The sequence below is a fragment of the Lactuca serriola genome, chromosome 6, assembly GCF_051521515.1.
Source record: "Lactuca serriola cultivar US96UC23 chromosome 6, Lser_US96UC23_V15, whole genome shotgun sequence".
In the NCBI taxonomy this organism is placed as follows: Eukaryota; Viridiplantae; Streptophyta; class Magnoliopsida; order Asterales; family Asteraceae; genus Lactuca; species Lactuca serriola.
This window is the reverse complement of record NC_136413.1, coordinates 176,460,982-176,484,005: the sequence shown is the minus strand read 5'-3', so window position 1 is coordinate 176,484,005 and position 23,024 is coordinate 176,460,982. Positions and strand designations below refer to the sequence as shown.

The window sequence follows — 23,024 nt, the reverse complement described above, 5'->3', positions numbered from 1 at the left end:
CGCTAAACATGCACCAATGATCACCTCCCTCATCGTATTCATGCACCTAGCTCCTCCTCCTACACTACCTTTGTGTAGGGCTTTCTTGTGAATATAACTCCTATATTGAAGAATGATTTTGTAAATCTAGATTTACATGTGGGTTTTTATTTATTTATTTATTATTTTGTGATTTCTACCCCTTCTTGTAGATTTATCTATCTAGGTTTGTATGGGGTTTCATATGTTCGAAAGTGAGAGTTTGTCTATAAATGACTTATAAGCCCAATGAAGTTTTCAAACCACTCAAAAAACCCAATTATGTTTTTTATGTTCAAGAAACCCAACGAACTCAACCTTTTGTGTAATAAAGCCCAACTAACTTACACTTTCGTTCACTTCTCATTTAGGGTCAACCGACTAATGAAAGTCAACGATTGACATGACTTATGACGTATTAAATATCAGAATATGACTTGTAAGACCAACGAAGTTTCAAAATTGTTCAAAAAACCCCAATCATGTTTTGTTTGTTGAAAAAAAACCCAACGAACTTACGATTTTGTTCAATTCTCATTAGAGGCAATCAGATTCATTACGTATACAACTAGTTGGCAAATGACATGCCATTATATTTAATAACATGGAATAAACATATTAGAATTGCCTAGGGCTTGGATAAGAGAAAAACGAACGACGTCTGTGTTCGATCTCTTGTAGTAGCTACTTCTTATTCTTCCTCTCAATCGTTGATGTCCAACTCAAAATCTACAAAGAAGATAATTGATGATGAAAACCCTTGTGGATGTGGACACCCTTCTTGGATTTAGACATCTAGAACGGAGGATCATCCGGAGAAAAAAGTTCATGGATTATTCAAAAAGATGGGTAAGTGTAATTGAAAGCGTTATCATGTCCATATTTTATCAATTTGTTTGTTTTCTTTCAAAACTAAAAACTTATTCAAATGGACATGATAAAGGTGTCAATTACACTTACCAATCTGTTCGAACAGCCCTAAACATTATCTCTGGATGATCATCCATTTTAGATGTTAAAATCCGAGAAGGGCGTCTACATCCACAAGAGTTTGCATCATCAAATATCTTCTTTGTAGATCTTGAGTTGAACATCAACGCTTGAGGGGAAGAAGAATAAGAAGTAGTAGCTATTACAAGAGATCGAACACAAACATTGTTCGTGTTTCTCTCCAACTCCTAAATCGATATATAAAGGGCAAATTCTAATCTGTTTATTCCATGTCATTAAATATAATGTCATATCATTTGCCAACTAGTTGTATATCTAATGAATTTGGTTGCATCTAATGAGAATTGAACAAAAGTGTAAGTTTGTTGGGTTTTTTCAACAAACAAAACATGATTTGGGGTTTTTTCGAACAGTTTTGAAACTTTGATGGTTTTACAAATCATTTTCCAATATTTAATTACACATCATAAGCTATATCATTCGTTGACTTTCATTAGTTGGTTGACCCTAAATGAAAAGTGTAAGTTAGTTGGGCTTTTTTAGACAAAAAATTAAGTTCGTTGGTTTTTCTTGAACAGACAAAACATAACTGAGGTTTTTTGAACGGTTTGGAGACTTTGTTAGGCTTATAATTCATTTTCTCTGTGTTTGTGGGGTTTTTGTGTCCGAACGTGCAATTGTGTATGTAATTTGTTTGTGGGCTTTTATATTTGAAAGTGCATGTTAATGTCTATGTATGTACTTATTTATAGGCTTCAGGTGTTTGAAAATACATGTTTTTGCTTGTGTATTTGTTTGTTCGTTTGTTTTAGATTCTATAGATCTAGGTTTGTGTGTGTTTGTTTTATGGGTTTCATGCGACTATTGTTTATTTTTTCTAGATATGGGTTTGTTTCTAGATTTCAAATAATATGAGTAAATGGATGAACAAAGATGGGTAGAAATGGCTAAAGACGAGGGTTGGGTTAAACTAGATGGTGTAGTGGTGGTGGTGGTGGGGCCTCAATTAAATAATTGTAGTAAATAATAAAACAATAGAAAACAAAGAATATAAAAAAAAAACATATAACATTAAATAGTTTATTTTAGGGTGTTGATATTACCGGTTGGTATTTCTATTTAATAAATTGATTCATCCGCATAAGATACAATATTATTCAACAATCATACAAATCCGTAAAACATATCTACCTCTTTTAATAAAAGAATCCTAAACATTCTACATGACATTTTTCTACAACTCCAATTTGCCAAATGGCTTATTCTGCTAAAGGATTTCCTCTATTTCCCATCTATACCATTCATCATTAAGGCGTTCTTATACCTCGATGATATCTTTTCCATGCTTTAAATTGAAATTGATAATGTTAGTAATTTGTGCCTAGGAAATAATGGATGTAATCAAATGAATTATGTGAAGTTTCCAAGATTCTAAAAAAAAGTTAATTGCATCCCATAAAATCATCAATAATTTCTTAACAAATCAACAAGCTATTCCCAAGAAATCATTCTTAGGCCATTTGGTATATTAAGGACAAACCCCTTTGTGGTCTACGTAGCCACTAACCACGAATGTGAACACCATCCTGGGTGTTTGTGGTGGTTAGTGGTCGTGGTCATTTGCGGTGGGGAGCACGGACCACCACACCCAATCAACTATTTTCTCTCTCTATTTCTTTGTATCTCTCTCTACCCTTTTCCATCTCTCTCTACATTTTAATTATATATATATATATATATATATATATATATATTATTTTAATAAAAAAAAGAGGAATATCTTGGTGGGTATCCCAAACTTATAGTGGTTGAATGTGGTGATGAATTGGCACCCACCACTATAGTGGTTAGTGGTGGGTATAACGGATAGTTTTAACAAATCAACAAGCTATTCCCAAGAAATAAGGAGGCGATTCATCTTTAAATTTGAATCAGATTGACTACTCCTCATATCAGCTTCATATTATATATACCTCAAACATACTTAAAAATTATCTGCAATCAAGCTAATCAACACCCTCATCTTCGACTTTCTCATGTTAGGTAAGAACCGTAAGAGTCACCTTCAGTTCTTTTGTTTTAGTATTTTTTTTTCTTGTCACCATCATCGACACTACATTTGTCTATTTTGCCGTAATTTTACTCCTTGAGTCTCTTTTCTTGATCAGACATTCATTCCTATCAATAAGCTTTTTCTCTGAGATTTTGTGTTTTTGGCAGATCGTGGTGTGTCTCTAGATGAAAGTTGAAAAAACGTGAGGAAGCTTTACATGGATTGAGGAAGTTATGTTGGGTGGTTAAGAATTGGAAACGAGAGTTAAAGGTCAAGCCAAAGAACTCATCATAGGATACAACAATAATGATGAGAGGCAAAATAAACTCAAAAGCTTCTACAGACTATTGGTAAACCTAATTTGATATAAGATATGGAAAGTATTATATTAAAAGTAATTAAAAAGATGATACAACCACAAGTTTTATACATAGAAGTCATCAATTGCACAAAGCATTTCTTGAAGGTGACGCCAATGAAGGAGAGAATAGAGATACATACTAAATTGGTTTCTTATAAAAAATGCAAATTAATGTGAAATTATCTAATTGTACAATTGCTACACCAAAACAACTTTGGAACTTTTCTTTCAAGTAAAGTTGTAGACAAAGAGTCTCAATAACTTTTTAGGTTTGATGAAATAAACTTAGAAATTCATTTACTATTCCGGTTGAATTAAGTCATTGACATTGTTGCAACTTGTAAAGGTCGATACAACACTTGACTATTGGGTTGCTAATTTCCAAATGCTTCTTAATATTATGACTAATCCAGAAAAAGGTGCACGTTTTTTTATATAGTATAAAGGGGGTATTTTGGTCTTTTTTAAAGAAATGAAGAATATAATTGAATTCCTTCCATGAGTTCCATTCACCCTAGGAATTGTGAAATCCATAAAACATGGAATTTGATGGAATCATATAATTTTGAATTTCATACATCTGCCAAAGAAACACACCATGGAATGAAATCAAGAATTCCAATTCCAATTTGTCTTATTTAAGAGGATCTATATGTTTATTTGTAATGGTTTAACTTTTTTGGTAGTAATGTAGTATAATTTCAGTGGATCTATATGTTAATTTGTAATTCTTAACTATGTGATAATTTTAAAATAGTTGCTCCATATTTGTTTTTTTATCTTACATTTTAGCTTTTTTGAAAACAAGTGATATGTTGGGTTTTAGGTGAATATGGAACAGCAAATGGTATATATTGTAACAGCCCAAAAATCCGAGGTAAAAATTTCATTTTTATTATAATCAAAACACTATTGTAACTTTGTTCAAAACATTGAAAAACATTTCAAATAATACAATTATCAGAGTCCAATCCCAAAGATCACATATTGCGGAAAACACAGGTGTAGGCGTTGTGATCATCCCGAGCTCTTTCATTTGAAAACTGGAATACCTGAAACATAAACTGAAAACCGTAAGCACAAAGCTTAGTGAGTCCACCTAAAACCCATCACATTGAAGCTTTCACTAATACCATTCTCAAAAGCCTCACATGCTATATGTTAAAAAATAAACATATCTGATTTTCATATTTATGTTTTTCAGATTTCAAAATTCTGTTTTCAGATTTCAGATTTTCAGATTGCTGTTTTTAGATTTTTAGATTGCTGTTTTCAGATTTTCATATTGATGTTTTCAGATTTATATTTCAGAATTATGTTTTTCAGATTTATGATTTTCAAATTTCTAATTTTCAGATTTTTGTTTTTAGAATTATGTTTTCAACTTTACTTAAATCACAACAACCTTATCCACTTTGATTTACAAATTCTTCCACTTTGGTTGCACTGGAATTGCTCATTCCTTTGTTTAATCTAGCACATCAACAAGGGCAAAAACGTCCAAACCACAAATGTTAAGTGCTATATTAAAGTATAAAGAACAAATTTAAGTAAAAAGGAAAATGTTATACTTACCTTGACAAAAGTAAGCACGGCTCCATGAGATCGGGTTATGGGACATTAAGTATTCATATGCACCCATATCTATAGCCTTCAATCTCTCCATCACAGATATGAATTCAGGTTCGATAGTGCAACCAGCAGCAACCCAAAACATATATGTGTACTCTTCTCCTTTATATGACTTCTTAAAGTTTGCGTATATATGGCGAGCACATTGTCTATGCTCCGTATTTGGCAAGACCTCCTTTACTGCTTCGAGTAGCCCCTAAAAGAATAACAATGTTATTTGACACCTTTTTTTTATGAAAAAATGGACAAGAAAAACTTTGAAATTTATGAAATAAGGGACAAGAATAGCAATATATCTTATGTTGGTCTGATATAACTGTAAGACCTCCACCTTCTTGTACTCCAACATCCTCACTAAGGGGGTGTTTGACTTAGCTTTTTAGAAGCCAAAAGATATTTTTGGAAAAGTTACAAAAAGTCAGGTTTTCCTGACTTTTCCAAAAAGTTGATTTTCCTTCTTTGCAAAATCCAAAAGTAGCTTTTAGAAGTCTTTTGCCAAACATCTTTTGCCTATGATCTTTTTCTAAAAGGACTTTTGGCCATTCAAAAGCTAAGCCAAATACCCCCTAAGAAGCTCCAAGAACCGTTTCCAGTTTTGCTTGTTCTCAATGTCTACCACAGCCCAACATATAGGATATACTTGGTTATTGGCATCCCTTCCTATAACTGTTAGGAGTTGACCCTTTACTCGCCCTTTCAAAAAGCACCCATCTAATCTTATCACTCTTCTACATCCAACAATCCATCTTGTTTTCAATGCATGAAAGCATACATAGAATCTATGGAAGTAATGTTTTCCATCAGGATTAAGGTTTACACCCACTTGCACAATACTACAAGGGTTGGATCTTTGTATTTCTGCAGTATAGTCCTAAATTGTAGCATAATGATCACCAGTCTTCCCTTTAATCATCACCATTGCCTTATGTTTAGCCCTGTTACGTTTACTGATGGATAGGGTGATCTTGAATTTTGTCCTAATAAGTTCCCTTAATTCTTTAAGTTTAATAGATGAGTTAAAAACAATCTCCTTCACAAGATGAGAAGCAATCCACTAAGGGGATAAAAGTAAACTTTCTTGAACGTGCGTGCTTCTTTTTCATTGACTTTACTTGGACTGTTCTTTCTGTGCTCATCCATTATGCATAGAAACCAAAATCACATTTTTTTTGTCTGTATCTCTACCACATCTAGCTACTAACCTAGTACTTTCAAGTTTCTCAAATCGTAGGGGTACCCATGGGCCACAACATAGTTAATAAGATAATTTTTCAATTGAGAAATTTTTTTATATTTCTCTCCAACCTTTGGTTCCATGAGATTCCATTCTATGGTGGGATCATGGACATAATTGGAACCACCAATGTCATTCTCGTCATCTTCTAGATGAACTAAATCATCTACATATTCATCTTTTTCACCAAAATACTCAGATTCATCTTTAGAAAGTTTGGTAAGAAAAGGATTGTTAACAATTTGGAATGAAACAACTATTACATTTTCCCTTTCATAGTCCATGGGCACGTCTGACACGAGAATTTCATCTTCGGGATCTTCATAATCAGCGTATTTTTTCTGGTGTTTCTTAGTTTTCTTCTTGGCATCGTTGTTGGATGTCATGGCTTTCTTGTTGTGCGATTTCAGAAAAAGCCCTAGCTTTGCATATCGACAAGTGTAGAAGAAAAGAAACGTAACGACAAGTGTAGAAGAAAAGAAACACAGGTATAATGGAAGGATACGTTCGTATACCGACTATTGACTTAGTCAACTGATTATCCCTTCTAAATAACAAGGATTCTCAAAAAATGTGGTCTTTTTAGGAAAAATGTAAAATTTTTGGTTTAAATAGAAAAAACTGTAAATATAAGGTCTATTTTGGAAAAAATCATTTTTAAAATATTTATTTAAAGTATTATTTCTGTAATTTACTATAACCAAAGAAAAAGGATGTCACCGGCGACTTTATATGGGTGTTTGACAAAACTTTTCAAAACAATTTATTTGCTTTTTAACTTTTCAAAAAGCTGATAAGTTAAAAAAGTGTTTGTGTATTTAAAAAAACATTTTTTAAACAACTTTTTGAATATGCAAAAATAAAGCTTTCAAAAAACTGAAAAATTCTAGCTTTTTAGCTTTTTAATTATTTTACTCTTAAAAAACAGTTTTTCCTATCTAAACACTTTTTAAAACCGTTTTTCCTAAAAATCATAAACAAATAACCAATTCTTTTAAAAATGTTTTACCACTAAAAGAAAAAAAAAAAAAAAAAAAAAAAAAAAAAAAAGCTAACCCAGATATCATTCAAACAAGAACACAAAACCGAATACTCAAAACACACAGCACAGAGCACATCAGCACACTGCAAATGGATCCTCTAACGGCTCTCCGGGAGATGACGATGAGAAACGAGCTCGACAAAATCGTCCGATTCGACAACGAGTACCGATTCGGCTCTTCCTACTCGTTCCCCTGCACAATCGAAACGGCCTACAGATCAAAACAAGGTAATCTCTACACTCTCGAAACCCTAGTTTACTTCATTAAGAATGTCAACATCAAGCACCACGATTACATCCGTTACGCCGGCACACAGAAGATCCCTGCAGTCACTCTCCTCGATCGCAAACCCTTAATTGAGTACCTGCAAGGTAGGATTTCATCCACTGACGCTATCGAGTTCCTCCCGCCTCCACCTCAACATCAAAACTTTGAGAATCATGATTACCGTATTGGCGATTACCCTAATTTAAACGTGGTACCTGGTGACGAATTGGATGTTGATAATCAGGAACCTAGGGTTGCGGCTATCGAAAACCCTATGGACATGCTTAGAGCAATCGAAAGACCATTAAAGGATCGTGAAACGATATTGGAGTGTAGACATAGGGATTTCTACAGCGTGCTTACAGCTGCAACAAAGAGAGACGAGGAAAGACAGAGATTAGAATCGCAACAGAGGAAAGATGGTTTGGTAGCTAAGAACAGGATCGATAGAGGGTTTGGAGAGGATTTAGGGTTAGGGTTAGATGGGACTCCGAGGCCAAAAATGAAGGGGAGCAAGATTGGTGATGGGGTCCCGATTATATTGGTTCCAAGTGCTTCACAGACACTGATCACAATCTATAATGTGAAAGAATTTTTAGAAGATGGAGTGTTTATACCTACTGATGTGAAGATGAAGCAGATGAAGGGTCCAAAACCAGAATGTGTAACAGTTTTGAAGAAGTTTAGTAGTAGGGATAGAGTGGTGACAGCTTATGAGGTGAGAGATAAACCTTCTGCATTGAAGGCTGAAGAATGGGGCCGAGTAGTGGCTGTTTTCGTGTTAGGGAAAGAGTGGCAGTTTAAAGATTGGCCATTTAAAGATCATGTTGAGATCTTCATCAAAAGTAAGTAAACTAACTTATCATTTCATTTTGATGTGAATTTGTGATCTATATGATTGATTGAATAAACATGATTTGGTGTAGTTCTTGGATTTTACATGCGTTTTGAGGATGATAGTGTTGAGTCTGCAAAGATTGTAAAGCAATGGAATGTGAAAATTATATCGGTGAGATTAGGTTTAAATAAACTTTGAGTTGTTGATTTACTTATTTATGTGTAATTAAAGTAGATGATGATGTTTTATAGATAAGCAAGAACAAGAGGCATCAGGATAGAGCTGCTGCACTTGATGTTTGGGACAGATTAGAAGAATTTGTGCGCTCAAGATCGCGTTCTTGAGGAGTATGATTATTGATGAATGATAAGATATTACCCATTAGCTATTTGAATTTAGAAAGATGGTGTCTCTATTACTTGTCTCACGCCTGTAGACGTTAAAAAACAAAAAAAAAAAAAACTTATCTTCTTCTGCAGATGTGGTTTGTAGACTGCATTTGTTTTTCCTCTTAAAAAACATACAATTATTTGTCCGACTGCAATGGTCTTGTTCAGTGCACTATCAAAAGATATAGACACTTCATTATTTGCCTAGTATCCACAATTTTAATTTTGAAGTGGACTCGTTTATTTTTATTTTTTTGAACAAAAATTCTATTAAAATACACTTCTAAGAATGAGTTAACAAAGAGTTAGAAGAAAGTTATAGAGATGTTTTTTTACCATTCAATCCAAATTACATTTTTAGAAAATCTATGCTTAAACCAAGAAAATGAGATTAGAACAATATTATCAAAAAAATGTGTTTTTCCATACTTTGCAAGAATCAAACACAACATTATTTCCACTCATTACCCGAACATCATCTAGCCAAAAGAGTCATTCCTGGATGTTAAACACGATGGGAAATTGAATATCGCACTTTAGTTGCACACTTCCCCAAATCACAGAAGCCACCCCATATGTAAATAAAATATGGTCTTCAGATTTCCACATCAGAGTTAGATTTTCAATCAGAGTTACAAAACGATATGAACTCAACATGACACAATAAATGCCAAAGATTTACCCAATGAACTGAGCGACAACACAAATGTATGAATTTGATGAACCATATGGAATTATCCAAACACCGCAAGTTAAAATTATTTTGGATTTTAATTTTTCACGACCTCTACTCATTTCATTTTTAACAATCTTCCACTTATTAATTCAGTTATGTAGCTTGCATAACAATAACATAATTGAGGAGCATCTTAAATGTGTTTCGTCTGTTGTCTGAATACAAATTTTTTCTTTAATAACAAACTTTACCACCCTTCCCCAAACCAAACTTTGATTGTAAAAACAATGATGCCTAGATTCAACATAGTTGTTTGATCATTGATATAAACCAAATTTCACCACTTTATAATATAAATATGGGTTTTCAAAGTCATGTTTTAATATTCCTTAAAGAAGAGACCACATTTATCACATAGAGCTTTAGACAGCCCAAAATTTGGTAGAAGTTGTCATGTTGCCAAATCCTCACGTTTCTTTTTTGTAGGGTTGACTGTAACAATTGTTAACAGTGATTGACCATATTCAGATGTCGTTACTTGCAATGATAAGTAAAGAAAGCTAGTGAGTAGTGAGCAAGATTGCACTTTAAGATATTAAAGAACGTTTTCGAACGACGCAATTAAACAAGCATTAATCATACTTATTTATGTCAGCAAATAAGGGGCAAAACGGTCATTGAGGCATAGAAAAAATCAGCTGCATCTTTTACCGTTTCCATAGAAAAAGCTCTTAAGTTTTTTTTAATTGACCGTAAGAAATTAATTTTTTTTTTAATTATCGAAAGATATTTTTACTTCTGGAACTATTAAGGGGTGTTTGGTTGGCTAATCGAAGAAAATTTGAATATAATTCCACCATATTTTAACAGTTAATTCAACTTTTTGAGATGAAATTAAATTAGTTAGTTCAATTTTTTGAGATGAAATTAAAATTTTAAATGAAATATTTTTTTTACCAAAATGAATGAAAATGAATTCATTCAAAAATTGGATTGACTATTTTAATTACATTCTTTTTCCTCAACAAAATTGAAAGGTTACCATTATTGCCCCTTTTACTTTTCACAAAACCTATCTAAAAACCAAACCTTCATATATCGTTCTCTATAATTTTTGCTGCTTACTTCGTATTCTCCATATCGATCTCACGACTGCTGCGTCTTCTCCATCTCTTGCGCCTATAAGTGAGTCTCTCTCTGGTATGTAGAATCGATTGCGTATTTACCATCGATTGAGCTGTCGTCTTTCATGAACCGATTTCCTGTGAGAATCGATTGATTCCTGAAAATCGATGTTCATTACAATCGATATTGTAATTGCTTGCTAAGTAAACGGAATCTATTGTAATTGGCATTGGTTGTTGAAAATCGAATTTCTGCTGAAAATCGATGCTTGCTAAGTTGCTATGTAGAACAGGAAATTGATTGCTTGCTATGTACGGATGTACCACGTTACAATTGCTTGCTGAAATTCGTTTTTCATACTTGCTATGCTCTATTGAAATTACATTACTTGCTGAAAAAACAGACTTGCTTCCTATGCACCACTTTATAATTGTTTACACTCTCAATCTCAATGTGATATGAATTTGTATGAACAGGAAAATGTCCCAGACTTAGTTTAACAACACAAAATCATAGATTGATGCAAACTTCATTGATTTTGCCATGGTGGAACGTGGTTTTGCACATTGTTGTAGTCCTTTTGCTAACGATGGAACCTCTACTGTAGCTTTCTCTAAATTCAATATTATATAACAAGTTAACAACTTATTTGATTATTTGATTTGATACTAATCCTACAAATCTGTTACAAATGACATTGCAGCATCTGAACTTATATCAACACAGGCAATATGCAGGTACATATAATTTCATTTGTTTTGATAATTTGTTTAAAATATATTTTTTCAAAATAACATTGTTTTTTGAGTGGTTTTTAGGCTAGTGACAGGTTTAATATCAATTCCCAACTTGAGCATCTGCAAGCTAAGTATGTGGGAACAGGGCATGCAGACATGAACAGATTGTGAGTGCTTTTTTTTTTGACACTATTTTACAAAATAACACTTAGAGTTGATATTAGTTTTGTTGAAAATCATTAAATTGTTTATGTATTTTTGTTTTTTTGGTTGAAGTGAATGGGCTGTTAATATCCAAAGAGACAGCTATGCATCATATGTAGGGCATTATCCAATGCTTGGATACTTTGCAATAGCAGAAAATGAATCAATTGGAAGAGAACGCTACAATTTTATGCAGGTATGCTATTATTCTTCATATAATCATAATATATCAAGTTTATAAAAAAGATAGGAGTTAAATGGAAGAAATATTATATAGTTGGGTAGATTTTTCAAAGTACAATGTTGTAATAACTAATAAGGAAGAAGTTAAAGAAGGTAGTAAGTAATTCCTCTTTTTTTTTTTCTTCATTTTGTAGAAAATGTTGTTGCCATGTGGTCTTCCACCAGAAAGAGAAGATGAATAAGTGCATCAAGTTCTTCATGGGAGATTTATAGTTGTTTATGAAAAACTTGTGTAGTATCTATCAACTATCAACTTGATGTATGTTCTATATGATTTAAGTCATGTATTTAGTGATGAACATTAATCTTTGTTTTTTTTAGTGTTTTATGTTGGGAATAAGCTGTAATTTTTCGTCTTATTCAAAAAGGTGGGACAATGATTTTTTGTTTGTGCAAAAGACTTGATTTATCTTCTTTATTCTTGTTGAAAAAGCCTACAGTGTTTCCAATCACGTCTTAATTTCTTGCACTCGTAAGGTATTTGACCTCCAAACCCTCTGGCTTAATGTACATTCTCTATTAAGGGGATGTTTGGATAGGAAAATAAGAGGTGCTTATTGCTTATTCTCACAATGAGTTAATTTTGAGTGTTTGGATAAAATTCAGCTTATTAAGCTATTAAGCATCTCTCCCCATGCTTATTGCTTATTGCTTATTGCTTATTCCCATTACAAATAAGCAATAAGCTAATAAGCTAATCCAAACACCCCCTAAGGGTGGATGTAATTGAGCAAATAGTAAATAGGGGCAATGCAAAAAGAACTAAATAAAGAATAACATTATTGAGGTTAACCTTTAAAAAAGTTATATTGTTATTGTTAGTCAACAATTCAATAGGATGCCACTACTACCAAGTTTAAAAAAAAAAAAATTTAAAAAAATCAACAATTCACCCGCCTTCCACTTAGTAGATCCTACAATCCCAAAAACAACCCTCCAATTCATATTACTCAACCTACCGGATATCCCAAAATCCTCCATATCGACCACAAACTCAACAACCTTTGATGCTTACCAATTTCTCTCAAACTGAAGCATTGAAGGTTGAGAAAACTGAAAATTTTCCCACCGCATAAGATGGGGGAGAAAATAGCATCATTTGTCATAAGTGCTACAAGGAAAATCATTTTGCTAGAGACAAAAGCTATTTGAGATATATATATATATATATATATATATATATATATATATATATATATATATATATATATATATATATATATATATATAATCTCATAATGGCTAAAGAGGTTGATGATATGGAAAAAGAAAAAAAAAAACATTTGTTGCTCATGTTAGGAGAGACCATTAGGTTTTGTCTTTTTGTGATGAGGATGAGGAAATGGATAATAAGAAAAAGCGAGAGAAATTATGTCCGATTGTTAGGATGGGAACCAGATGAAAAATGACAACATTAGGTTTGGTATTTTGTGTCCTGTTTTAATCTACTCGTTTTCGTATTAACAAAAATGATAAGGTGTCGTAGTATCTAAAATCTTGTCATGTCATATCGTGTATTGTCAAACAAAAACATGGTATGATTGTCTGATTTGACACCCTTAATATAAACTTATAATTTCCTTAATATAAATTTATAATTCTTGAACTTATATTTTGAAAATCTTTTTAAATAAAAATAAAAAATGTTTTCCATTAAATGATGGAAGTACAAGAATGCATTTATGGCACCAGCCAACTACTTCACATTCTCTCCCTCTTCCCTTCCCCATGGCCTCATCATCTCAATTCTCAATGTGACAATCACAATCTTGGCGTAAACCCTAAAACTTGAGAAACATCTATTGATGGCGGATGATGCAACTCTGCGAAGATCTCTGATATGTTTAGCTGCAATCATGGCGGTGATAGGACTGTACACGCATTCCTTGAAGAAGGTGATGGCGACGTATCTGTTCGGAATGTTAGCGATCGGAGGCGTCGTTCTTCCTGATTGGGAGTTTTTCGATCGTCCTGTTTCTCAATGGAATTCTCCATTGTCTGTTCCTCACTTGCCTCCTCTTCATCCCCCTCACTCACCTCCAACTCCCTCCAGGTCCATTTCTATTCCTTTTGTCGCACTTTTCATGGATTTTTTTTTTCAAATTCATAATTTTACTTGTGGTGTATGATTTATGATTAGATAAATATGATATAAATAACATTGGTACTAAATTAACCATTTATATTAATGTGTTTTATTAAAATTGTATAAAAACATTGTAGCCGATTAGAATCTATATATTAATGCGTTTTGTTATATTTGTGTATTTTTTTTTGTTTTGGCAGGTTTAGGTTCTACCCTATAAGAACAATGATTTACGCAATGGTTTATGGGTATGCATTCTATAAATGGTGGATGTACATATCATCAACCTAAGTTATGTATAGTTGACTTGAAACTGCCTACCACATATATATATATATATATATATATATATATATATATATATATATATATATATATATATATTCCTATTTTAAAACTTGTCTAATAAAATTTAGATAATATATTTATTAAATTGATATTATTCTATGTTTTTATTGGGTTTAATACTTGTCAAAAAGCTTTTGAATGAAACTGTTGTTTGAATTTTATTTTGTGTTAGCACTTGAGTATGTATTGAAATTGTGAATATCATCTGATCTCCTTCTCATTTACATAACTCATATATATACATACAAGATGCCGTACAAAAGCCAAACAAGATAATGCTTATCAAAAACTAATGACCAGCTACCCCAAAACAACCACACGATAAATACAAAGTGGATAAATACAAATTGAATAATTAATATGTGCTAACAGCCCCCCGCAGTTGGATTGTCCGTGCGAGACCGGACATTCTGGTCCTAAAGTCGAGAAATAAAATGGAGGGCAAACCTTTGGTGAAAATACCGGCATACTGAGAAGACGAAGGCACATGAAACACTTTGACCTGACCCATAGCAACTAGATCACGAACGAACTGGATGTCAATCTCGATATGTTTCGTGCGTTGATGTTGAACCGGATTACTGGTAAGGTAGACGGCACTTACATTATCACAATACACTAGTGTCGCTCGATCAGGTGGTCGATGAAGCTCTCGGAGTAGATTACGCAACCAACATGTCTCAACAATGACATTAGCAACACCGCGATATTCAGCCTCTGCACTGGACCGAGAAATAGTAACCTGTCGTTTAGAAGACCACGAAATGAGATTGTGTCCAAGAAAGACACAATAACCAGAAGTCGAACGTCTGGTGGTGGGACAACCAGCCCAATCGGCGTCTGAGTAAGCAGTAAGACTGGTGGAAGGCGAAGCAAACAATTGAAGCCCGAAGGAAACAGTGCCTCGAACATATCGTAAAACTCTCTTAAGAGCAGGTTTGACGACAGGGCTAAACGTCGATCACAATCAATACCAGGCCGTTGAGTTCTACCGTTTGCAACAAGTCGAGCCTTGTATCGAGAAAGAGAGCCATCTGCATTGTATTTCTTCTTGAACAACCAAATACAATTCACCACATTTGCATCCGGTGGTCGAGGGACAAGGGTCCATGTGTCGTTGGCAATAAGTGCATTGAACTCTTCTCGCATTGCATTAGACCAATTGGGGTCTGTAAAAGCCTGTGAGTATGAACGGGGAACCGGAGAGGTAGTATCGACATGGAGATTAAGCTTGTGTGTTGGTTTAAAAATGCCATGTCTTGAGCGGGTGACCATGTGATGTGTAGTAGTTACCGGTGTGGGAGAGCTGACCGGTGAAGTAGTCGGTGAACCCGTCGTTGATGATGGTTTTGGAGAGACAGTATTGATGTCAGCAGTGGTTGATGAGCTCGAGGCAGTGGCATATCCATTGCTATTATCAGCAGCGGATGAAGTGACCGGTGATGGTATATGAGGGGGATTGGAGGATTGTAGTAGTTGGGCTGAGTATGTATTTGGACCATCTAGAGAACTGTCAAGAAAGCATCGAACGAGAGCCATTTCTTCCTCCACGTCCGTTTCGACTACCACGACCTCCACCCCGATTATTGCGATGGTAATTTTGTGACTGAGAATTATCCGAAACGAGAGCGGTCTGTGATGAAGAGTGATCCGAATGCATCGACTGAACTTGGCGGTTTTGAACCTGATTCATCCGTTGTTCCTCGAGAAGAAGCATCGAACGGGTTTCCAAAAACGAAGGTAAAGGAGAACGATGACGAATCAAACTAGCAATGTAATCAAACTTTGGAGACAAACCGTTTATGGTGTAAGCAACAAGATTTTTCTCTGGAACGGTGGCATCGATGTTGTCAAGAAGATCGGCAATCGTTTTGATACGGGTACAGTAATCCGACATGTCACCGATGGTAAAGTTTCGCAGCTCGTTGTCCAACTGGATTGCCTTGGCATCTTTATTGTCACGAAACAATGTCTCAAGAGTCGTCCAAACTTGATGAGCCGTCGGGTTCTTCTTCAAGATCATCGTCAAAAGTGGTTGAGAGATCGTCCCGTAGATCCACATTTTGACAATGTTATCGAGTCGATCCCATTCTTTTCTATCGGAGGTTTCTGCAGCTTTCTCGTTCGTCGGGGCTTTCTCGTTTGGAGGCTCGAGATGATCAGCAACTCCGAACCCTAGACAATGGGTCAAAAAGAGTTCACGCCATGCATCATAATTCATACGATCGAGGTCAAGAATCAAAGGGATGTACGCTTTGATGTTGGTGATCCCGTAAGGTTTTTCAAATGCCATTGATGAAGGTAAGAGATGAAGAAAGAAGATAAAGGAGAGGCTGCCGGTAATGGAAGAACGACAGCAAGAAGAGAAGAATGAGACAGAATTGGGGTAGGTTTAGTTTGGCTCTGATACCATGAAATTGTGAATATCATCTGATCTCCTTCTCATTTACATAACTCATATATATACATACAAGATGTCGTACAAAAGCCAAACAAGATAATGCTTATCAAAAACTAATGACCAGCTACCCCAAAACAACCACACGATAAATACAAAGTGGATAAATACAAATTGAATAATTAATATGTGCTAACATGTATAATCATTTTTAATTATCATATGTTTGTATTCATTCAAGTTGCTACATCTTGTCAATAGCATCGATTAGCATTCAACATGTTCGAAATTTGAACGAACTCCCTTGAACGGTTTTTAAGAAATTCTATCTTATGTGAAACATTCAAAGCTCCCTTCTTAGTTTTATAAGGAAAGAAAATGAGGGGAAAGAAAGAGAATGAAATAGAAGTTTCATTTCTCTCCCTTTCCCTTCTTTTTTCTTCCTCTCATTTCCCAGCCAGCCACCCAAAAGTGGGAGGAAAGATTTGATGAAAAATAACAAGACAAAATTGCAAAAATGGTCCCTGTGGTATATATATATATTTTTTGGTTTTAGTCCAAACCTCGATTTTTTTGGATTTGTGGTCCTTATGAGGTAGTTTCGTTGTATTTTGGTCCCTTGGTAAATTGAAATGACTTTAATGCCCTTCTGATGTTTTTTTTATGTTTTTTCTATTTAATTTAAACGAAAAAGAAAATAAATAATTAAATTGGACCTACATTCTCTCTCTCTCTCTCTCTCTCTCTCTCTCTCTCTCTCTCTCTCTCTCTCTCTCTCTCCCCACAACCTTCCCCACAATTGGGAATCGAGCTCACCGGATCGATTTTGATCCCTAAATCGCCCTCGTTCATCTCCTTACTATCGACGTCAAATTTAATCTCATTTCGTTATATGATTCAAAAAAACTGAGGATGAAGAGGGTACGGCCAAAAACCCATTAAAGGATCTCTACATCCTAGGTAAAATTACTCTCTTAATTCACCCTTTTCACACTTAAAATTCATTACCCATCAAAAAGTTTGAATTGGAATCCGCCATTAATTCATCTCTAATTTCTTCTATTTCTTCCCCAAAATCCACAAAGGATACTACACGTGTAGTAGTATTAGTATGAGAGGATGCCCAACTTGAAAACATATCAAGAGAGCATTGGATGAACCAAGCATGTTGATTGTTACTTACGAAGGGGATCACAATCATGCTCTTTTTGTAGCAAAAACTTTTGGGTTGATCTTAGAATCATCTTAATTTCATCAAAATCGATCTCTTTTCTCAATTTTTTTCTCTTTATTTTTTGAGATGCCATGTTTTGATGATGATGATGAGAATTTGACTTAGTGAATAGACCAAACTGAAATGACTAGTGTTTCGATTGAAAGATTTTCAGATCGGAGGGTTCATAATTCCACCTCTATCGCTATAGATATGTTCTAGTGGATGGAGGAGGAGATTTCATATGCTGGAAAACACATTTGATTACCTATATGATTTCTTCCATCTTGATCAATCAGTCCATATTGATTTGAAATAGAAGTTTATATGTCGAAAAACACATTTGTTTACCGGAGGACCTCAGTAAAATGCAGGTACTTGTCTCCCTTCCCTTGCTCACCTCCTGCCCTCCGCTAGTGACCCATAAGAGATCGACAACTTGGGGAAATCCTTTAGCTTCGAATCTACACAGTGTTCTAGGAAAAAAGCCATTAAAGATTCATTGGGAAGGGGAAGAAGCCATTAAAGATTCATTGTGAAGGACTGAAAAAAGAAAAGGCTTTTACGAGAGAGAGAGAGAGAGAGAGAGAGAGAGAGAGAGATCCAATTAAATTATTTATTTTCTTTTTCATTACAGTCATTTTAGTTTACCGAGGGATCAAAAACGCAACGAAAATACCTCAAAATGACCACAAATCCAAAAAAGTCGAGGTTTTGACTAAAACCCCAAAAAAATACATACGACAGACCATTTTTGCAATTTTGTCAAATAACAATTTTCTTTCTCTCTCAATTCTTTCATTTACTTTTCTTTCCTTTAAATGAAACTCCATAATACATTTCCTTTCTATCCCTTCCCATTCTTATTAAAAAAAAAAAAAAAAAAAAAACACATACACACACTCCATATCAACCGTATCCTCCACATTTCCTTCCTTTCATCATTCTTCAACAAAAAAAAAAACAAAACAAAAAAAAGACCTCCATAACAACCTTATCATAGCATTTCCTTCCTTTCATCTTTCTTAAAAAATATTGCATAACACCCTTATCCTAGCATTTCTTTCCTTTCATATCTTTAAAAAAACTCAAACACCACATATTTTCTTCAATTTCCTCCCATTTCTTTCACTAAAAAAACTCAAGAACCAGGTGTAAAGAGTTTGTTTGATAATTGTTACTTGAATGTAAAGAGTTGTTTGATAGTTGTTACTTGAGTGGTCTGATTGAGTAAAGTCATACTCAACCTTTTATAAGACCAAATAACAAGTTTGATAATTACCAACTGAATCAGACTCAACCTGTTATCACCTAGTAAGAGGCATATCAGAAGCTATATGACTGAATTTGAGGCTTCCAATTATGATATCAAACCAATTACCCTCTTATCTGACCGAGTAAAAGGTATAGCAAACAACCTCAAATGGTTTAGTTTTATCAAACAACCACATAGTCATAAAACCTTTTAAACTTTCTATAACATGTTATAATGGTAACATTAAAAAAATAATTGAAGTTTATATTCTATTGAACACAACTAGAGCAAATACAAAAATGTGAAATAGTGTCATTAACCTTAACCCAAACATGTTCTTCAATTCACTCCATCTCCATGGTTTGATTCTTGTTTTTTCGTGGGGTGGTGTCATATGGAGGAAGAGGAACACCAAACACCCAATCAAGCACATTCAAGTACTTTGAGCGAAAAACATCTCTTTCAATCGCGTAACAATGCATTATGATTGATGTTGATAAGCTAAAAATCAACACATCAACTCTTTTTAAATTCTTTAAATGTGGCATGTATCCGATTTCAGACATTGTTGTGAAAAAACTCTCAATGGCTCGTGCTAGACAGTAGAGTGAGATTTCTATTCTTCTGCTCTTCTTCTCAATTGCCAATCCTAAACCCGTTGGGAACTATCCATTGTCCAATAACAAAATCTTTACTTTCACACATAAACCGATTTTTTACTTTTTACATAAAATACATAATTGTAATTACGTTCCATTTTAGAACCAAATGATGCAACATTTAATTAAGGTTTGCATAAAATGGTATAAATATCAAACATTGTTGTCAAAATTGGTGAAAAAAATTGTTCCATAAATTGGTAAAAAGGTGAAACATTGTTGGATAAATTAGTAAAAATTCAACGGGTGTTAGAATAATACCGTGCCCAATGCCAACATGGTGACATTACATCTCTTGAAAAGTCTGAAGAGGAAGCATGTCCAAACCCTAATAAAATCCAACCAAATTAATTAATTATTAATCAGAACCAAAAAAAAAACTGTTACTGTGACTGATGTGAAGCTTACCATGCTGAAGTACAGTATGTGGAGAGAAACAGGCTGGATCTTGCAGTACCAAAAAGACCTTTAGCCAATATTGTGAAAGGCCTGCATAAGTTTAAATGAAAACATTTTTTTTTATAGCAAACCTTTAATCATGACATAAACAAAAAAAGAAAGAAAAATATTAAATTAAGAACATGGGAATTAAAATATAATAATATATACATACAACATACCGATTTGCAAGTCCTTGACGATGTACTATAAGTGCAGGAATCAAATAAACTGGAAGATAAACAGGTATTGCTCTTTTATATGCTTGAATAAAGAACGAAATCGCATGCCAACTACACGATTGATTTTCATGTATAATCTGAAAAAAAAAATATTAAAGGAGCAAATTCAGATTTAAAAAATTAAATAAATTAAAAAGGGATACATACCGAACAAGGAACTTTCATTTGGGGATCAAGCACTACATCAACACCTGTGCTCTTGTAGTACTTCTGTATTTGATCTAGATTAGTAAAGGGCATACCACAAGCAATATCTCTAATACCCTGAAGGATAATTGGGTCTTTTCCACCATGTTTATTGAGAAAAGATTTGTATGATTGAGGTAAACTGTCTTGCTTTAAGATGTATGCACACCTGAGGAATTAGGAAAGGAAACCCAGGATCATTCATTCCCCCTTATTTGAGAAAAGAAAAAAATTGTGAGATTTTGAAGAAGATGCATACAGAATTTGGGTAGATGAGAGACACATTAGGAAAAGGTCTCCGTGGGCCCACGTGAGAGGTTTACAAATTCGCCCAAATCGTTTGCTTTTTATTCCACAACGTGAAGCAAGAACAGCTGCACGCATGAGAATATAAACAGCTAAACTTGTGTGTTGTGTGTTGAATCCTGTAAGGAGCATTGAAGGTCCAGCTATTGCTCCTGCTAATAAAGCCCTCCATCTTGCTGTTCTGAAGCATTATTATTGAAGAAAATTAGAAATGAAAAATGAACATTCAAAATATAAGAATAGAGAAAGGGGAAAATGGAAATGCCTTCGGTGTCCTCCTAAAGCAGCTATAAGTTCATCAACAGACACAAATGTCCCAGCAAAAGTGCCAAGGAAGAGACCATATCTCAGTGTTTCTTTTACTGCTAAAATTAAATCTTCACCACCTGAAGCCATGTGCACCTTCCTGGATCAAAAACATCAAACATCTAAAACTTGTATAAACAATCAAAATCCCCTAATCAATTTCGAAAAATATAACTAATCCACAAGAAAAAGGTTGTTAAAATACTGCTGTAGCTTTGATTAGACATATCATAAATCCTCAAAAATATTGAGGTTCAGATGTAGATGTTTGATCTACCAAGTCGTAGTATAGCTCTATTGACTTATTCATAAATCATAATGGACTTTCCATATGATGATATGAACAGTAAATTGTCACGCCAAAAATTACAAAAAAAATCATAATGAATATAATTCTATCAGTAGTATTCGTGATCGGATTCAAAATATTTGAGAGAGCTCATCGAAAAACTTGTATAAAATTTCAAAGTTCAAATTATTCCGATTGATAACTTACATCTAGTTTTCCAAAGGTTGTACGTAAGTAGAAATTGAAGAGATCCAATGATATATACACCGATAAAACTCAAAAGTGGAGTTCAAATCACTTACTTAGCAGAAGATAACGATCGTCGACGCCGCAATCGAGCAAGAATTGCGAAGAGCGATAAGCCGCCTTTAATACCAGCTCCAATGGCAAATCCTTTCACAGAGGCAGTGAAGATCCTCCACCGCTTATCATAATCTTCAACCGGAAACGAATCGAAGCTAAGCAAAGCATATGATGACGAAGACGATGTAAGACCACTCTTCTTTGACTTCCGTTCGCATTGTTGACACTTTTTCCGTCCATCGCCGCCGTCTTCGCACAAACAACCGTCGCCGGCAACAGTAGAATCGTCGCCGGACGGCGACATGGTAAATTTTACGGGGACTGAAGCTGTTGACGTGTATTCACGCAGTAGGTGTGGGTTTCTGGGGATTATCGACACAGAGATTCACGTTTTTGGTGTAAACGAGTAGCTATTCTTTTGGCTTCTTTGCTTCAGTTGTCACTCTGAGGGGAACTCCTTGACTGCATTTATTGTTTGTACAGTTTGGTACAACCAATGACCATATCATATTTTATTATTTTTCAATGTAATTTATAGAATTTTTTTTTTCAATATTTTAGCCCTAAACTCATTTTTTTCAATTTTATCGTTATATTCGCCTTTTATACCTTGTTCGAGTTGATATGCCTTTTATTTTTAAAACTTTTTTTTTTGTTTGCACTCTGTTTAATATATTTTTAATCAAATAGTGTAATATACTGATATCAACATAGTTAGTAGGAAAATATATGATGATTTTCCACTTTTAATATTTTTGTGATTACCTTTGGAATTAATATACAGCTTTAAGTACATGAGATATAAATTGATGATAACTGTTTTATTGGACCGCAAAGAGTTATAAATGGACCCGGTTTATCTATAGAAGTAAGTAGTTGGTGTGGTTCTCTCTATGATAAATTGATAATAGACATTCCTACAAATGGAAGCTTTAACAAAATATGTCGTTATCAAACTGAAAGCTATATATGTTGTGTTTGATCAAAGTTGATAAGGTTATGGACCACAAAATATTATGTCGTTTACAAAAATACTAATGATCATGAATTATTCATATAACACGATAAATGATGAAAACAATTTCAAAGGTAGTTAAGAGGTTTGCGTGGTCAAACCGTTAGAGTGTGTGAATGGTTTTCATATTTGATTGAAAGACATGTGTAGAAGTTGGAGATAATCAAAGGCCATATACTCGTTAATCATTATCGAGGTTAGATGTTACG

At 34.1% G+C, this 23,024-nt stretch overlaps 4 protein-coding genes across 7 annotated transcripts; 3 read left to right on the top strand and 1 right to left on the bottom strand.

Moving 5' to 3' along the window:
• The first annotated feature begins 7,324 nt into the window (after positions 1 to 7,324).
• On the top strand, positions 7,325 to 9,035 carry PHP (PLANT HOMOLOGOUS TO PARAFIBROMIN). Its single transcript, XM_079005266.1, has 3 exons — positions 7,325 to 8,404; positions 8,486 to 8,568; positions 8,649 to 9,035. The coding sequence occupies exons 1-3, from the start codon at positions 7,381 to 7,383 to the stop codon at positions 8,739 to 8,741; spliced, it is 1,200 nt and encodes a 399-aa protein (XP_078861392.1). The 5' UTR covers positions 7,325 to 7,380; the 3' UTR covers positions 8,742 to 9,035.
• A 1,473-nt stretch (positions 9,036 to 10,508) lies between these two features.
• On the top strand, positions 10,509 to 12,169 carry LOC145057421 (uncharacterized protein At4g14342-like). 3 transcript variants are annotated; one of them, XM_079005263.1, is made up of 5 exons: positions 10,509 to 10,647; positions 11,291 to 11,324; positions 11,406 to 11,491; positions 11,601 to 11,724; positions 11,906 to 12,169. In XM_079005263.1, the coding sequence occupies exons 2-5, from the start codon at positions 11,319 to 11,321 to the stop codon at positions 11,951 to 11,953; spliced, it is 264 nt and encodes an 87-aa protein (XP_078861389.1). In that variant the 5' UTR covers positions 10,509 to 10,647; positions 11,291 to 11,318; the 3' UTR covers positions 11,954 to 12,169. The 3 variants fall into 3 exon arrangements, with proteins under 3 accessions (XP_078861389.1, XP_078861390.1, XP_078861391.1); XM_079005264.1 differs by having other exon boundaries at positions 10,529 to 10,662; XM_079005265.1 differs by lacking the exon at positions 10,509 to 10,647 and adding an exon at positions 11,064 to 11,190.
• Positions 12,170 to 13,482: 1,313 nt separating this feature from the next.
• LOC145059140 (peptidase) lies at positions 13,483 to 14,209 on the top strand. Its single transcript, XM_079006999.1, has 2 exons — positions 13,483 to 13,824; positions 14,058 to 14,209. The coding sequence occupies exons 1-2, from the start codon at positions 13,577 to 13,579 to the stop codon at positions 14,146 to 14,148; spliced, it is 339 nt and encodes a 112-aa protein (XP_078863125.1). The 5' UTR covers positions 13,483 to 13,576; the 3' UTR covers positions 14,149 to 14,209.
• A 5,057-nt stretch (positions 14,210 to 19,266) lies between these two features.
• Positions 19,267 to 22,313, bottom strand: LOC145057420 (uncharacterized). Of its 2 annotated transcripts, XM_079005261.1 has the most exons (8): positions 21,800 to 22,313; positions 21,168 to 21,308; positions 20,856 to 21,083; positions 20,558 to 20,765; positions 20,351 to 20,487; positions 20,139 to 20,219; positions 19,992 to 20,058; positions 19,267 to 19,736 (listed from the first exon to the last, which is right to left on the bottom strand). In XM_079005261.1, the coding sequence occupies exons 1-8, from the start codon at positions 22,102 to 22,104 to the stop codon at positions 19,416 to 19,418; spliced, it is 1,488 nt and encodes a 495-aa protein (XP_078861387.1). In that variant the 5' UTR covers positions 22,105 to 22,313; the 3' UTR covers positions 19,267 to 19,415. The 2 variants fall into 2 exon arrangements, with proteins under 2 accessions (XP_078861387.1, XP_078861388.1); XM_079005262.1 differs by lacking the exon at positions 21,800 to 22,313 and having other exon boundaries at positions 20,856 to 21,078; positions 21,168 to 21,306.
• Positions 22,314 to 23,024: the final 711 nt, after the last annotated feature.

What these genes read in the sequence shown, in the direction of transcription:
- PHP (XM_079005266.1), top strand. Translation starts at nt 7,381, where the DNA reads ATGGATCCTCTAACGGCTCTCCGGGAGATGACGATGAGAAACGAGCTC. An exon ending in TGTTGAGATCTTCATCAAAA is followed by an intron (nt 8,405 to 8,485) that starts GTAAGTAAACTA and finishes GATTTGGTGTAG; the next exon opens with TTCTTGGATTTTACATGCGT. An exon ending in GGAATGTGAAAATTATATCG is followed by an intron (nt 8,569 to 8,648) that starts GTGAGATTAGGT and finishes GATGTTTTATAG; the next exon opens with ATAAGCAAGAACAAGAGGCA.
- LOC145057421 (XM_079005263.1), top strand. An exon ending in CATGCAGACATGAACAGATT is followed by an intron (nt 11,492 to 11,600) that starts GTGAGTGCTTTT and finishes TTTTGGTTGAAG; the next exon opens with TGAATGGGCTGTTAATATCC. An exon ending in AACGCTACAATTTTATGCAG is followed by an intron (nt 11,725 to 11,905) that starts GTATGCTATTAT and finishes TTCATTTTGTAG; the next exon opens with AAAATGTTGTTGCCATGTGG.
- LOC145059140 (XM_079006999.1), top strand. Translation starts at nt 13,577, where the DNA reads ATGGCGGATGATGCAACTCTGCGAAGATCTCTGATATGTTTAGCTGCA. An exon ending in TCACCTCCAACTCCCTCCAG is followed by an intron (nt 13,825 to 14,057) that starts GTCCATTTCTAT and finishes TTGTTTTGGCAG; the next exon opens with GTTTAGGTTCTACCCTATAA.
- LOC145057420 (XM_079005261.1), bottom strand. Translation starts at nt 22,104, where the DNA reads ATGTCGCCGTCCGGCGACGATTCTACTGTTGCCGGCGACGGTTGTTTG. An exon ending in AAATGAAAGTTCCTTGTTCG is followed by an intron (nt 20,488 to 20,557) that starts GTATGTATCCCT and finishes TTTTTTTTTCAG; the next exon opens with ATTATACATGAAAATCAATC. An exon ending in ACATACTGTACTTCAGCATG is followed by an intron (nt 20,059 to 20,138) that starts GTAAGCTTCACA and finishes GGATTTTATTAG; the next exon opens with GGTTTGGACATGCTTCCTCT.